At 27.0% G+C, this 17,114-nt stretch overlaps 2 protein-coding genes and 1 long non-coding RNA gene across 4 annotated transcripts in view; 1 reads left to right on the top strand and 2 right to left on the bottom strand.

Annotated features, from left to right (window-relative positions):
* LOC135922224 (uncharacterized) overlaps positions 1 to 17,114 on the top strand; it is a 160,312-nt gene that overhangs the window by 4,355 nt on the left and 138,843 nt on the right. The gene's annotated exons all lie outside the window — the stretch shown is intronic.
* On the bottom strand, positions 5,677 to 6,072 carry LOC135922226 (uncharacterized). Its single transcript, XR_010570793.1, has 3 exons — positions 5,957 to 6,072; positions 5,759 to 5,910; positions 5,677 to 5,706 (listed from the first exon to the last, which is right to left on the bottom strand). It is a non-coding gene; the product is annotated as an uncharacterized LOC135922226 (long non-coding RNA).
* On the bottom strand, positions 13,668 to 15,536 carry LOC135922225 (uncharacterized). Its single transcript, XM_065456639.1, has 3 exons — positions 15,256 to 15,536; positions 13,920 to 14,839; positions 13,668 to 13,874 (listed from the first exon to the last, which is right to left on the bottom strand). The coding sequence occupies exons 2-3, from the start codon at positions 14,378 to 14,380 to the stop codon at positions 13,724 to 13,726; spliced, it is 612 nt and encodes a 203-aa protein (XP_065312711.1). The 5' UTR covers positions 14,381 to 14,839; positions 15,256 to 15,536; the 3' UTR covers positions 13,668 to 13,723.

The raw sequence follows: 17,114 nt of genomic DNA on the forward strand, positions 1-17,114 counted from the left end.
CACAATGGCCTGAAAGAAATTCTCAGAAGCTACATATAATTTTTTTATAATTCTTAATTAAAAATTGTGTATTAGAAATAGTTACTAATAAATTTATGCTTGATATTTTTACAAAACAATATTTCTTAAAAAATTTTATTATCCCCCTCCCGACCAAAACCTGCGTATAAAAATAATTGATTCAGACTGATCCTAAGCAAAAAGACCGATCTTTTTTTCTATCAATATTTCTTTTTTTAACCTAATTTAATTCTCCGACTTCTTTGACACTAGTTGGACTGTGGTCTTCAAAAAAAGATTGGATTGGCCCCGATCTAAGACTGATAACTACTGACATTCAGTTTAATGCTTGCTACCTGATTTTTTTTATCTATTCTCCACAATAAACCCTAAAATCAATAGAGGTCAGGGTAATTCATTCTTTCACAAAAAATCATAGCTTTCCCACTTAATTGGTATAAAGGAATTGTGTGACACAACAATAAGAGTAAAAATGGAAAGATATATAAACCAAATAACAAATATCGCGTATATGCGATTGTTTCTACAATAAATGACATCAAATTCTATGGTTTCCTTCCATAGTAATTGTAAAGTAAATTTTAATTGTATAATTTTTTTTAAATGGTCTAAATATTTGGGCAACTATAATAAAATATTCGATATTATTTTATACAAATGTAATCAACACATTTGTGGGAAATCTGCATATATTTGTACACATAATATTCCTAGGGTTATTTAATTTAAAAATATGGCTAATAATGTACCACTTTTTTGAAAATATAGCTACCAATAGTGTGCTACTTTTTCGCCAAGTAGCATTAGCAGGGGAATACTAATTTCAAAAGTAGAGCTTAACAGCACTGCTGGTGGCCTCATTGAAAAGAAAATATCGATAAGTTTATAAACGTTCATTATCTAAACCAACTATTGAATAAGGTTTTTAGCAGAGTTGTTAATCGCTACTTTTAAAAGTAGCGTGCTACAGCTATCGCTATTTGTCAAAAAAAATTAGCCCGTTACCGCTATCGCTATTTGTCAAAAAAAGTAGCTCACTATTAGCTATTATTTTTTGTTTATAATGTTATTTTATAGTAAATATATAAAAATCAACATATAAATATTAAAATATAGTTAGTTTTGATTAATAAAAAAATTTTTGTAATAAAAATAAATATTTATGGTAATTTGTTGCATTTTATAAGTTTTTACCTAGTGTTATGTGTCCAACTATCTACCTTGGTACATATATATAATAACTACTATTAGAGCATTTTTCATCACTTTAAAGTTATCTGCTATTTTATTCATTAGTGTCTGGCGACATAAAATTGTTGTACCAGAGGATAGTTTTAATCATCATGGTTAAAGATGGATTATCAACCAAGGACATTGTCTGAACTGAGCTCCGTGAAGTTGGCAGAACGACTTTAAGTGCAATTAACAAAAATTATGCCATTATTTAGAGCCTTAATTGCACTTCTATCCGGACATCAGCAGAATGAACCGTTCCTGAGTTATGAGCAAAATAAGGAATGTGTGAAATTTTGATGCTGGCAGAACGACTTGAGGTGCAATTAACAAAAGTTACGCCATTATTTAGAGTCTTAATTGCACTTCTATCCGGACATCAGCAGAATGAACCGTTCGTGAGTTATGAGCAAAATAAGAAAGTGTTGGCACTTTGTCAAAACCGAAAATAAAAGAGATCCTTTTTTGAAAATTAACAATAATGTAGTATTTGATTTACTCCTAAATATTCTCATACCCGGATATCCGTATGTATAACCATAACCGAGCTATACCTATTTAAAAAACTTGAAGTTGGCAGAACGACTTGAGGTGCAATTAACAAAAATTATGCCATTATTTAGAGCCTTAATTGCACCAAATTGCACTTCTATCCGGACATCAGCAGAATCAAACGCTCGTGAGTTATGAGCAAAATAAGAAAGTGTTGGCAGTTTGCCAAAACCGAAAATAAATTAGAATACCTTTTGAAACTTGGCAATTAATTAGTTTACAATTTGTGCTTTAATATTCTCAAAACGGGATATCCGTATCATTAACCGCAAGCGAATAATATTTATTTATCTGAGAAGAGTGAAGTAGGCTGAATTATTTATATAAAGTGAGGTGAAATTAGGGATACTTATGCCAATGTGTAGCCCTTTAATTGAACATTAAGAATCTATAAACGGCATATCAGCAGAATTAACGGCTAGTGAGCTATGAGCAAAATAAGAAAGTGTTGGCACTTTGCCAAAACCGAAAATAAATTAGATTACCTTTTGAAACTTGGCATTTATTTAGTATTCAATTTAATATTCTCAAAACGGGATATCCGTATCATTAACCGCAAGCGAGTAATATTTGCTTATTTAAGAAGCGGAAATAGGCGGAATTATTAATAAAAAGTAGTGTTGTAAACGAAGTTCGTTTTTTTGAAAAAAGGTGATGAACGGCGTTCCTTTTCTTTGATGAACGCGTTCAATTTTACGTTCGTTCAATTTTAAAAACACTTTTTATTTTTATTTATTTGAAAAATTAATATTAATCCGCATTTTTTAACAAAAAAGTCTTATATTTTTATTTATTTGAAAAATTAATATTTAATCCAATTTTTAACAAAAAAGTCTTGTATTTTTTAATCAGCTGTTTTTACTTTTTCCTCTTTCATATTGCAATTAACGTACCATAGTGCTACTGCTAGAGAAGATAAGATTAAAGTTTATTAATTTGAATATTTTATATTTTAATTTAATAGATTAGCATTTGCATGGATATAAATATTTCATCATCAGATTCTGAAAATCAAAATTCAATATTAGATGAATTAGAATTACCATGGCCCAAATATCAAAAATATTTCACTGTTTTAAAATCAATTCCGAGATATCCTTTTTTTTTGACGAGGAAGAAGAGGGCAGATTGGAGGATGATAACATAGCTCAATTTTTTGAAACAATGGATAAAACATTAAATGTTTTTAATAAATTCCCCCTTTTAATATTTATCAAGTATAACACCGCAATCCCTTCATCTGCCCCTGTTGAGCGAGTTTTTAGTATAGCTAACGCTGTATTAACTGACAAGCGTTCATGCCTATCAGATGAAAATTTTGAAAAGCAATTATTATTAAAAATTAATAAGAAAATTTTTTTATAAATTTATTTTTTTATCGCTCTATTATATTGTATTTATAATTATATTATCAAAATAAAACTATTATTTTTTATCATGGCTAATATATTGTGTTGAAAAATATAAGGCATTTATTTATATCAAATTAAATTTAAAAAAAAATTTATCATAAAATTTTGAACGTATGAACGCGTTCATGAACTTGAACGCGTTCCTTTTTTTGAATTTGAACGTGAACGCGTTCGATTTTTGTCAATGAACGTTGAACGCGTTCGATTTTTTTAAAAATGTTTACAGCACTAATAAAAAGTAAGGTGCAATTAGCGTTACATATGCCAATGTGTAGCCCTTTATTGAACATTAAGAATCTTTAAACGGCATATTAGCAGAATTAACGGCTAGTGAGTTATGAGCAAAATAATAAAGTGTTGGCACTTTGCCAAAACCGAAAAAAATTAAGAATAATTTTTGAAACTTGACAATTATTTAGTATTCAATTTGTGCTTTAATATTTTCAAAACGAGATATCCGTATCATTAACCCCAACCGAGTTATATTTATTTATTTGAGAAGCGGAAATAAGCGGAATTCTTTGTAAATGTGAGGTGCAATTAGCGATACATATGCCAAGTAGCCCTTTAATTGAACATTAAGAATCTTTAAACGGCATATCAGCAGAATTAACGGCTAGTGAGTTATGAGCAAATTAATAAAGTGTTGACACTTTGCCAAAACTGAAAATAAATAAGAATAACTTACGAAACGAATCTTCTAATTTATAGTTTTTTACGTAAACTTATTACAAATCTTATTGCTTTTCTTCAATTACTTAGTTTACAATTTGTGCTTAAACGGGATATCCGTATCACTAATAGTAACCGAGTTAAATCTCAAATTTTGAAATTAAGAATAGTTAAAATTTCTATTATTCATCTGTCCTCCGTTAGAAGTACTTTAATCAGTTTAGCAGCCAAAATTAAAATATTAATAGGTAAATAAAAAATGGCGTCACAACTAAGACAAAATCAAGAATAACGACATACATCTTTTGCCATTATTTTATGAATTACTATTAAATTTTTATAATTTGAAAATCTAGGCAGCGACACACATATTTTATTATTTATCTCTGATACCAGTAATATAAAATTTAAATAGGTACATTGGCCTTTATGACTTTTGTACTAGTCGCTTTATTATTTAATTCGCCAAAAATTTCATAGGTAAGATATAATATATATTTACATAATGTGAACAATGTAGATTATATTAATCACAATAATAAAGAATAATTTGTTATAATTGCGGTATATATATTTATTTAGTCAGACATGATGTCGTTTTAATTATAATTTATGTAAATTTAAGCGTTTAAGTTACGCTATTACTAAATATCACCCAGGCTATCTAAGATTATATATTATTTATATGAATTTGTATGAGATATATAGCGTTTGAATTTCACTAAAATGTTTTAGGTTTAAGCACATGATTGAATCCCTCGAGCTAGTTATTAGTGTTAGGCCCATCTACATGATACCTAAATTAAATATTGAAAAATATTAATGATTATAATTATTTCAAGTTTTTATACCTTTTCCATATAGTATGAGCGAATAATGCAGTTTCACTTAGCCACGTGAGGAATAGATTTTGAGTTTCAATAGAAGCATCTTAAATACTTTAGATTAAAATATTTAAAAAATTAACCTTTCACTATATTTGAAAATAAATTCTAAGAGCAGATATAGCAGTCGCGTTTTATTGCCAGAAGCACCAAAATTTTTGATATTGAGAAAAAGTTGAATATATATCTCCCTTGTATATAACTGGTATCATTACATTTTCATACATTATTCACAATGTATAGAGCTGAACATATAATCTAGGAACTATACAGAAATTTCCGTCCATACATATTGTTGAAGCGGATGACATCAATTTTAGCATTATCAAAAATCAATATTCTACTATTTTCAGTTGGGAATATTTGAGTTCTTGAGTTTTTTGTATAGATGGGGTTCAAATTATATCATGAATATGGGGCATGGAAGGCCTATATTTTTTTCAGGAGCCTATCAATATGATGACCCCCTAATTTATATAAATGGGGGAATTGCTTCGGGATAATTTTAAATATAGAGTTTCTAAACATCTTATTTAAATACTTTTGGGATATATATTCATTCGCGTTTCAACTGGTTTTGAGGAATAGATTTTTCTATAGACTATTTCGTTTTTAAGAGCTCAAAATAAATAACATTAGGGTGTGTTCATGTATACCTGATGAATTATAAGTGTGATCATATTTACATTTTGCAATACAGCCTGATTTCCTGAAACAGTAATGAAAATTTCCAACTTTTCATAATGAAATCTGAATGGCTTATTTTGATAAAAAAGGAAATTTTGCCTATTGGCATATTGGACCTTTAATAATATATATATATATTTATATTAATATTTTAGATTGTTACCATAAATGTTTTGATTTATTCAAGCATAGCATTCAATAAAAGTATTTAATTACCGTCTACATTAAACAATACATTTATTGGGCTATATACAAATGGAGCATCTTTAAAAATAAATAATATAATAATTTATTTACCCTATGGTGTCAGCAGAAGAGGCCCTGACCCTATCTGAGAGGGAATTGCAAGGTGATGAAATGGGATTGGCTATAAAAAATTTTAATTGCTTCCAAATAGTTATTTAATTACATTTTAATGGAATAGGAGGTTGAACGAGGTATTGTTGCAGCTTGAAAATTTGAAAATAAAATAATTTATTTTAATAATTTATTTACCCTCTGTTGTCCGCAGAACAGGCCTTGACTCTATCTGAGGGTGAATTTGTTTTTAGAACAGCCTTACCCTATCTGAGGGTGAATTATAAGGTGATGTAAATGAGATTGGATATAAAAAAATTTAATTGCTTCCATATAATTTTTTAATTACATTTTAATGGAATGGGAGGTTGGACTATGTATTGTTGCAGCTTGAAAATTTTAAAATAATGTAATTTATTTTAATAATTTATTTACCCTCTGTTGTCAGCAGAACAGGCCTTGACCCTATCTGAGGGTGAATTTGTTTTTAGCAGAACAGCCCTGGCCCTATCTGAGGGTGAATTACAAGGTGATATGGGATTGGCTATAAAAAAATTTAATTGCTTCCATATAATTATTTAATCACATTTTAATGGAATGGGAGGTTGGACTAGGTATTGTTGCAGCTTGAAAATTTTAAAATAATGTAATTTATTTTAATAATTTATTTACCCTCTGTTGTCAGCAGAACAGGCCTTGACCCTATCTGAGGGTGAATTTGTTTTTAGAACAGCCTTACCCTATCTGAGGGTGGATTACAAGGTGATGTAAATGGGATTGGCTATAAAAAATTTTAATTGCTTCCATATAATTATTTAATTACATTTTAATGGAATGGGAGGTTGGACTAAGTATTGTTGCAGCTTGAAAATTTTAAAATAACGTAATTTATTTTAATAATATTTACCCTCTGTTGTCAGCAGAACAGGCCTTGACCCTATCTGAGGGTGAATCTGCAAGATGTAAATGATGTTTTTTTTTCGATTTTGAATATGGCGATTTAGTGGTTATACTTTCATATTTATAATTTATAATTTATTCTTTTTTTTTTTTTTTTTTTTTTTTGCTTTTGTTTTTTTCTTTTTTTTTGCTTTTTTAGTATTTTTGCTATTTTTTTTCTTTTTTTTGTTTTTTTTAGCTTTTTTTAAATTTTTTTTTTGTTTTTTGCTTTTTTGTAAACAGTGTTCAGGTGAGGTGTTAAGGATTAAAAGAATATATACTATATATATATAATTTATGTGTGAATTATATATCTTAAAATAAAATTGCATAATATTAATAAAAGACTTAATGATATAAAAATTGAAGAAGTGCTAAATTAAATTTAGTATATAGAATTCGACCAGTAAAAATATATTCTTTGAAAGTCATATGAATGTGCAAACAATCTATATATAATCCTAGATTTATACATATAAAACAATTAATATATCCAGCAACTACATGAATAGGGGTGGGAGGGGGGGGGGGGAGTGTAAGTACATTTTGCCTAATTTTTATAAGGGGGGTAGGAGGGTAGGCACTTTTAAGGGGGCATGATAAATTTTTTATGGATAGGGTAAAATATATTGCTGTATTGCTAATCATCAATTGCATCCATTGTAAATCCTGTCATGTAGACGCTGAATATATCTAATATAGCAGTACCCATGTGAATTATTTATTTTTATTCCCTATTGGCTACCAGAAGAAATGATAACTTTTAATATCGTCAACATGTGTCATTAAATATTTTCATAAAATTGACTTAAATATACTATCTATATAAAAAAAATTTAACAAAATATAACAAGTTAAATAAATTTAAAAAATTTTTAATCATTTTTTCCTAAATACTTTTTTTATGTATTATAAAAATATAAAGAATAATCCCACCAGCCCTGAATCTACTAGCGATAGTTAATATAATTTATATATTCTAATGAAATATTAAAATATATATAACCAGGAACGATAACCCGAAACCTCCCTAACCCCAATATTCCGTTGAACGGGTTCAGGGTTTAAACTTTTTTAAAAAAAGATATAAACTTTCATTTTATTTATGTTAAATTTATATGTTAAAAATTATAAAAGCAATTTACGATTTTAATTTAAAAGATTTCCTATTTAAAATGATTTTTTATTTAAAAAGATATTCTTATCTAAACAGATTTTCTATTTTAAAAGATTTCTTATTTAAAAGGGTTCCTATTTAAAATATTTTTTTTTTATTCAAAATAAAATATTAATTTTAAAAAAACCTGAACCGTGTTGAGATTTTTAACTAAACTCAAACCCAAGAACCCATTTTTTTTAGCAGGAGGGTTCGCATCCCTGTATATAACTTGAAAATTTTCTGATGTGCGAAAAGAGGGTCTTAAGTTTCATATAATGTCAATAATATTTTTTTTGAGGTTAGGTAAACCCCGGGGCTTGGCAAACCACTTATCTCATTTTAAAATTTTATACACCAGAAGGGTAAAATTTTATCCCAATATATTTTTCATTAGTATACATATATGAACAAAATATATGTTGAAATATATAATTATTAAATATTTTATTAAGAAATAAAATTTTGATGAAATTTTCAAAAGGTTAATTAAATTTTATTGCAAAGTTTAAACATTCTTCTATAATCTGGGTAAGTTTTATGAATATTTATCAAATCTAGATATTATTTCAATCACGATTTGTCAATTTAGAGCTAGCGGGGTTTGCTAAACAATACACGTCAATTATGGCAGTTAGTAATGAAAAAATTTCAAAATCTTGAAAAGGCAATTTCATGGTTGTTTATGATTGGTATTTAGGATTTATGCTAAAAAATCTTAATTTCTCTTTAAAATTCAAATTTTTTTATGTCAAAAATGTTTATTAAATAAGCCAAAATTAAGTTTCAATTTTTATATATAATTAGCTTCAATTTATAAGTATTATGATATTTTGAACAATAAAACAATAAAATTATTCTATACATATGATTATTAATAAATAAAATGCTTTTCAATTTAATATGGCCTAAAAAAACCAATGGTTTAGGAAGCCCCTTGAAGTGGTTTGCCTCACCCCGCTATTGGGGCTTGTTGAACAAAATTTTCACTTTAACAAAAAATAAAATTTAAAAATAATGATTATATTCTTAAGATTTTTTATAAGGCACCTTTATAGAGTATAGTTTTAGGTATCCAATCATATATTTTTATATTATCTATAAAAGAACAAGAGCTATAGCCAATTTTGTAAAAATTAGTTCGACCAACCCCAGTCTCCCTTATATATTATACAATACTATTATATTTATATTTGAATTTCTAAACATGTCTGGTTTTTAAAAAAATCCGTGAACCGGCACCCATGCGCCCACTAGACTTGGTCTCTATATATCATGTTTTAATATATTTTTAGAAGGTATTAATTATAATACCTTCTAGAAACTAGTAGAATCACTGATGGTCATATATTTACAAATAATATCTTAATATTTATACAACAATGTAAAAAAGTATTTATTAAATAGTATTTTATATTTTTAAATCGATTTTATATGATATAATGCAATAGTATTATATTGATGATGAAAATAAATTGCGCTCTGGTCTAGCCTACATCTATATCAAAATTATGGTCCAGCCAAAATTTATTAGTCCCTCCCGATGAAGTACGCAAATTATTTTTTTAAAATGATCCCGCCAAACGTATTGGTTCTGGCTTGATATCCGGCCTACTTTTGCAAAATCTATTTAATATATTTTTCACTAAAATTTATAATATCTATGAGGGAGGGACATAGTAAGAAATTATTCCAATTTATTAAAAAATACCTAGATTTAGATATTAAAGACGAGAAATTATTAAATATATTATGATTTATAAATTTAATGTTTAAATTTCAGGCATCTTCATTATATGCAGTGAATTAAAATGAAAGTAAAAAAAATGAAGTCACAATGACTTTCCTCAAAAGATATAGATATAAATAATGATATATTTACCTCTTTCTGGATATATAAATCATCTAATGAGTTATTTCTATTTTGCTTAGCATAAATGTATAGTGATTTTGGACTCCTCTAGATTCTCCAGTTCATTGCTAAGGGTCTTCCAAATTTCAGCTGACGAAGAATTAAGTCCCATATATATTTCATTTCTATATTTCTGGAATAAGGCTTTTATTAATTTGAATGGCACGGCAGGTTGTTTACCTGGTGCCATTATAACCTAAATAATAAATATAAATATAATATATATATTATATTATTACTTGAAAGTTAGCTCCGTGAAGTTGGCAGAACGTTGAAAGTTTATTTTAATTATATTTTAAAATAATTTTAATACTGACTGAATTCACCACATGTGCTTAAAAATCATTATAAGATGGAGGTGGGGGGGGGGGGGTTATTTTAAAATGATTTTGTTGGAAAGATTTAATTATATCATTGAAAGTTTATATTTTAATTATAAAAAAATTTTAAAATAATTTTAATACTGACTGAATTCACCACATGTGCTTAAAAATCATTATAAGATGGAGGGGGGGGGGGGTATTTTAAAATGATTTTGTTGGAAAGATCTAATTATATCATACGGTAAATTTAAAATAAAATAAACAACAAAAAAATAAGATCACTTCAAAAAGTCACATTTTACAGTGTTATAGTTATGATTTAATGAAACATGTTGACGATTATATGTTTTGGTATACAGTGAAACGAGTGTTATAAAAAGGGGTAAATAAATATAATAAAATTTTATTTTAATTTAATACATATAAAGTAATTAATTAATAAGATTAATGTTGAAAAGAAATGTGTTGGAAATTTAATAAAAAATAAAAAAAATGTGTTATAGTAAAAGAATATTTAATTTACTAATTTTTTAAATTTTTCTTAAATATGTAAAAAAATATTTATTAATTTTTTACATTTTTCTTAAATAAAAAAAAATGTTATAAAAAAAGGTAAAAAAAAACTTCCCGGAAAAAAAACCCCGGAAAAAAAAATCTCAGAATAAAAAAAATCCCAGAAAAAACAACCCCATAGATAATAAACCCCCGGAAAAAACTAAAAAAAATTTTTCAATTTATATTTTTCTTCCCATTTTTGTTTTAACATTTAAAATCTTTATTTTTCTGATGTTTTCTCAATTTTTTTCTAAAAAAAATATATATGATTCAAAATAACTAATTTTTAAGATACGGGAAACGCCAGTACTATAAGAGCAAAATAATTCTGGATATTTAAATTATTTCCAATTCTAAAATATAAAAACTGAACCGGTTTAACTTTTTTTTATAAAAGTTCTTTTTACTCCTTCAAAAAATAATTATATAGGTTCGGTTACGGTTCAGATATTTATAATGGTTGGTTCACTCCGGGTCCCTGATTTATATAAACCTTATTTTAATTTTATACATAATGATCGGAAAAAACTTGAAAAATAAAATTTTTTAATAAATGTAAATGCCATTCTTATTTTTCTATAGAAAGGTGCTAATCGGAAGAACGAAATATAAAAATTAACAACCTAATAAGAAAATTTAGTTTACAAATATCAAACCAATAAAAAATATTTATTTTTTATTGAAATTTTTTTATTTGAAATATTCTCTTATTTTATTACATTGAGTTTTATGTAAAGTGCTTGTAACAATTTTATTATGAATATATATATACCTGCGATGGTGAATGAATATGATCCATAGTGTTGTTAAACGGCTCGATTTGAGCTGATTTTTAAAAACGGTTAACTCAATATTTAAGCCAGAAAAATTTTATGCAAAATTGAAGATTTTTGTCATTGATAGCACAGGTTTATACATCGATTAGCGAAGTCTCGAAGCTTAGTTTGCTCATAACTCACTAGCCGTTAATTCTGCTGATATGCCGTTTAAAGATTCTTAATGTTCAATTAAAGGGCTACACATTGGCATAAGTATCGCTAATTGCACCTCACATTTACAAAGAATTCCGCTTATTTCCGCTTCTCAAATAAATAAATATAACTCGGTTACGGTTAATGATACGGATATCCCGTTTTGAGAATATTAAAGCACAAATTGAATACTAAATAATTGCCAAGTTTCAAAAGTTATTTTTAATTTTTTTCGGTTTTGGCAAAGTGCCAACACTTTCTTATTTTGCTCATAACTCACTAGCCGTTAATTCTGCTGATATGCAGTTTAAAATTCTTAATGTTCAATTAAAGGGCTACACGCTTGCATAAGTATCGCTAATTGCAACTCATATTTACAAAGAATTCCGCTTATTTCCGCTTCTCAAATAAATAAATACAACTCGGTTACGGTTAATGATACGGATATCCCGTTTTGAGAATATTAAAGCACAAATTGTAAACTAATTAATTGCCAAGTTTCAAAAGGTAATCTAATTTATTTTCGGTTTTGGCAACACTTTCTTATTTTGCTCATAACTCACGAGCATTTGATTCTGCTGATGTCCGGATAGAAGTGCAATTAGGTTCAATTAAGGCTCTAAATAATCATAATTTTTAATTGCACCTCAAGTCGTTCTGCCAACTTCAAGTTTTTTAAATAGGTATAGCTCGGTTACGGTTATTCATACGGATATCCGGGTTTGAGAATATTAAAGGGTAAATCAAATACTATATTATTGTTAAGTTTCAAAAAAGAATTTCTTTTATTTTCGGTTTTGGCAAAGTGCCAACACTTTCTTATTTTGCTCCTAAGTCCGGATAGAAGTGCAATTAAGACTCTAAATAATGGCGTAACTTTTGTTAATTGCACCTCAAGTCGTTCTGCCAGCATCAAAATTTCACACTTTCCTTATTTTACTCATAACTCACGAACGGTTCATTCTGCTGATGTTCGGATAGAAGTGCAATTAAAGCTCTAAATAATGACATCCATTTTGTCAATTGCACCTCAAGTCGTTCTGCCAACTTCACGGAGCTGCTAAACTGTATCAATTATAAAATCAACAATAACTTTATCAGCTAATTTCTGAGAAATATTGGCATTTGGATTATTAATTAATTTGGTTTGAATTAGTTTTTTAGAGTGGCCTATACCAAAATTATTTAAATGTTTCTCCATTTCCTTAAAGCTTATGTTATGAACACTATAAAATAAATACTATTAGAATGAAAAATGACAATTTGCCTTTTGGTGTTTCTTGAGGTTATAGCTGGATTGATTTGAGGAAATATTTTTTTTACATTTTAAACAAATAAATTTGAAGCTAGTTTTGATTTTTATATTTATTTTAAAAAATTTCTAGGGAATGGGAAATTTTTATTATAGCTATTAAGAACATTTTCTTCCCTGGTACTTTCCATTTCATTAATATCATTGTCTGAATCACTTTCAACGATTTGGATATCCATAGGCGATGACATTTTAAATTATTAACCAGAGATTTAGGTTTAAAATACAAATGAAAATATAAATTACAAATTGAAAATATATTTCAATTTCAAAATTAAATATAATTATGATATTATATTTAAATTTTCATGTTTATACTTACCTTCATTATATTTTTTAAAAGTAGTCAAAAAAAGTAGCTGCTATTAGCTATAATAGCTACCAAAAAACGCGCTACTTTAACAACTCTGATTTTTAGTCATAGGTGTCCCTTTTCAATCTAAATATGTAGGATAAAGGGCATTATGCTTTTGAAAAGAGGCACTGTGGCCAAAAATCACTGTATATAATAATTTTAACATTATAATTAATAAGAAAAAATTTATCATTAGATAGATACCATTTATACTAGTCTAATTTTTATTCAATCAAAGTTTCAATTTCTGTGTCATTTAAAAAAAATAAAATAAACCAAATGAACGAGTTAATACATCATAATAAATTTTAATTTCACCAATGAATACCTTTATAATAATAAAATTTACACAAGTACAATATTATGAATTATAAAAATTTGTGCAACATTAAAACATCTTTAAATTTTGCGCAAAATCAAAAATTCAGTTATTTATAAATTATCATATATAATCCATTTTCAAGAGAATGTAAAATTCAGTGGAAGCTATGATAATGGCACTAATAAGACCACTCAAGAGTTGACAAACTAAGCATTTACCATCCGAAAGGTAACGAAAAGCTAGGAAGGCAAAAGCAAAGGTGCCAACTATGCTAAAAATATAGTTCATGATCACAAATATATCGTTTGATATAAACTTGGGATTGATGTCTTTATGAGTTTCAGGGGGCAATATATTTTTGACCATCCTCTTATACCGAGAATTTTCTATTTCATTTCTCAATTTCGTCATTCTTTTTTGATAGTTATCGTCAGATTTACTATCTTTTTCTTTGTTGCCCTGATATAATTTTTCTGCCAAAGATGACATAGCATTACATTTTAGAGAAGAACTTTGAATTAAATGATGCAAGTGAGTTTTTTCCGTGAGAGGATTAGAACAAATATCACATTTGCTACCGTGATATATTTCAAGAAGTGTTTTATAAGGTATTCTTTGTAGAGAATAAGAATTATCATCTATATTCATTTTATTTGTCGCAAATATTAAGGAATGACTACGTGTTAATGTTCTTATCTCCAGATTAAGATGAGGACATTTGAGAATCTCCTCAAAATAATTAAACATAAAAGGCGTTACTTCAAAATTTAAAAGCATTTTTTTAAAAAAATAAAAGTTTTACTTATAAAACAAAAAAAGGGATGTGAAAAAAGCAAAATTTATCAGAATATAATTGGGGTGGGTTAATTATCTTAAAATTAAAAGTGATAAAAAAATCAAGTTCTTCCTATCTCACACCTTCAGTAACTTTTCAACAATTTTTTCCACCGATGATTTATCCTTTTCTAAATTATTCACCAATGTTTTGGAGTGTTGTATCCGTGTTTCTAGTTCGGTTCGGAGTTCCTTTTTGGGAGTGTGTAAATAAAATTTTCCAACAGCCAAGTATAAATTGGTTGAGCTGGTGAGGGGAGCTATTTCTTGCAAGGTTAATTCCTCACTTTGTATATTGTAATTCGCGATGTTGATTGTGTTTATTATTTCATTCAATTTTTGTTTGAGCACCAATTTCCTTTCGTAATCTTTGATTTCCAAGTTCATAATCAAGTAGCCTGTCTGGATTAGTAAAATTTTAACTTAATTATTTTTATAAATAATAAAATGATAAATTGTCTATAAAAACTAAAAAGATAAATAATTGTGGGTTGAAATACAGTATTAGCATTTTCTAAAAATGATTTTCTCTTAAATAATTACATTATTACAATTACCATTTTTGCATGTTTTTATATATTATATTTAAGACAAACTTGATGTAAATATTATAAAAATTTAAAAATTCCAAAAAAACCTTTATTTTTATAAAAATATAACCAAGCTGAAACCTTCTCAAATTTAATCAGTTAAATCATAGCCAAACCATAAACTTTTGCCACTAAACTATAACATTTTAAATAGTTCAGATGACTGCTATTTTTATTTTAAGATTCCATATTTAAAATGAATGTTTATTAAATATAATGTTTCATTACATCAAGAGTCTCATTATATCAAGATAAGTCAAATAAAAATTTAGAAGGCCCAAATTTATTTATCAATCATCTAAAATTTATATATAAACATCAAAAATTTATATATAAATATAAAATTTAATGTCCTTGATTTGTTTTTGTATTAAAAATTTATTGGTACAGAAAAATTTCTAACACAAGTAAAAAAATGTGAAGGTTATATACAGAAAATTTAAACTTATTTATGTTATAATGAACATATGGTAAATATATGATATTTATTCCTAATTTCTATCCGAATATCTATGAAGGAAAGATGGAAATTATTAAACCTTATCTTATTTAGCACGTTTGTCATAGACCTGCCCAAAATGAGCGAAGGTGTGCCAATTTTTTTCTCAAGGATACCTATCAACAAAGCTTGTACCCAGTTGTAATTTAACAAAAATGAGTAGAACTTACCCTTTTTATTTTATAATTGTTAAATATATTATAAATGTTTAAATTATTTTTCGTACTTTTTCTTTTTGTAAAATATATTTGTATGATCTTTAACAACTTATCGTACTTTTCTTTTTAATATTAAATTAACTTTTATCAAAGTAACAAAGAAATTGTAAAATGTACATATGTATATTGCTAAAATAATAATACATACAGTCAAAACGTTTGATTGCATATCGCTTAAGTGCAAAAACTTTTAGATGCGAAAAAACCCAGCGATTTTGATAAATTTTACTATGGTATAATGTTAAATACCATAGTAATTGTGAATCGGTTAATTGCGAAATATCGGATAATTGCATTTTTCAGGTTCCATTTATATGACAATATTATTAAATTAATCGGATAAGTGAAAAAATAAAAATTTATCGAAAATAATTATTCATCATTTTTTTTATTTAACCTTTTTCCATTCATTCATTTATTACCACGCCAGATATTAATATAAAATGGTAAAAAAATCATTCCAAGCATTAACCCTGAAGCATTAAAAAGAAATAATTGATAAATTAAACACTACATCAAAAACACAAATAGCATCAAATTACAATTGCCACGTCTCGATTATCTACCGTTATGAAGAAAATATATGCTCACAATTTCTAAGGAATAAACCTCCTACAACTAAAAGAGTTAGAATGAGTTGTTACCCAAAGACAGAAGCAGCTTTATTGGTTTGGTTAACCCAAATGCGAAGTAAAAATTGCAGTCTAAAGTGATTTTAGAAAAAGCTATGTTTTTTAGCCAAACATTCAATGAAGGTAATTATAAGTTTTTATTATATATATATATAAATTATAGGCATTCCTACTAGCAGCTGGTTGCAGAGATTTAGGAAAAGACAGAATATAAATTTTCATAATGTTTGCAATGAAAAGGGGAGTGCAGATATTATTAATGCAAATGAATGGAGCAGAAATACACTCCCATCTCTGATTAAAGATTATCAAAGGAGTAATATTTACAATTGTGATGAGACAGGACTATACTACCGAACATTACCAAAGGGCACAATGGAATTTAGTGGAACTCAACCACTGGGCTTCAAACCAGACAAGGAAAAGGTCACAGTTCTATTTATCATAAATGGGGATGGATCTGATAAAAAGTTATATGTTGTAGGGAAATTTAAAAACCCTAGGTGCTTTAAAAATAAAAAATTACCAGTAAAATACTACTCCAATAAAAGCAGCTGGATGACAACCACAACTTTTAAAGATATCCTAAGAGAATGGGATTCCTCATTAGTGAAGAAAATTTTATTGTTTTGTGACAATGCATCTTGTCACAAAACAAAATTAACATTTAACAATATAAAATTAATTTTTTTACCAGCAAATACAAAATCATTAATTCAACCTTTGGACATGGGTGCA

Source organism: Gordionus sp. m RMFG-2023, chromosome 1 (genome assembly GCF_954871325.1).
Source record: "Gordionus sp. m RMFG-2023 chromosome 1, tfGorSpeb1-WG-v2, whole genome shotgun sequence".
NCBI classification, from domain to species: domain Eukaryota; kingdom Metazoa; phylum Nematomorpha; class Gordioida; order Chordodea; family Parachordodidae; genus Gordionus; species Gordionus sp. m RMFG-2023.

Excerpts from the sequence above, each read along its gene's own strand:
- LOC135922225 (XM_065456639.1), bottom strand. The coding sequence starts at position 14,380 with ATGCTTTTAAATTTTGAAGTAACGCCTTTTATGTTTAATTATTTTGAG. Across the intron at positions 13,875-13,919 it reads CATAAAGACATCAATCCCAA|CATAGTTGGCACCTTTGCTT; the intron begins GTTTATATCAAA and ends CTATATTTTTAG.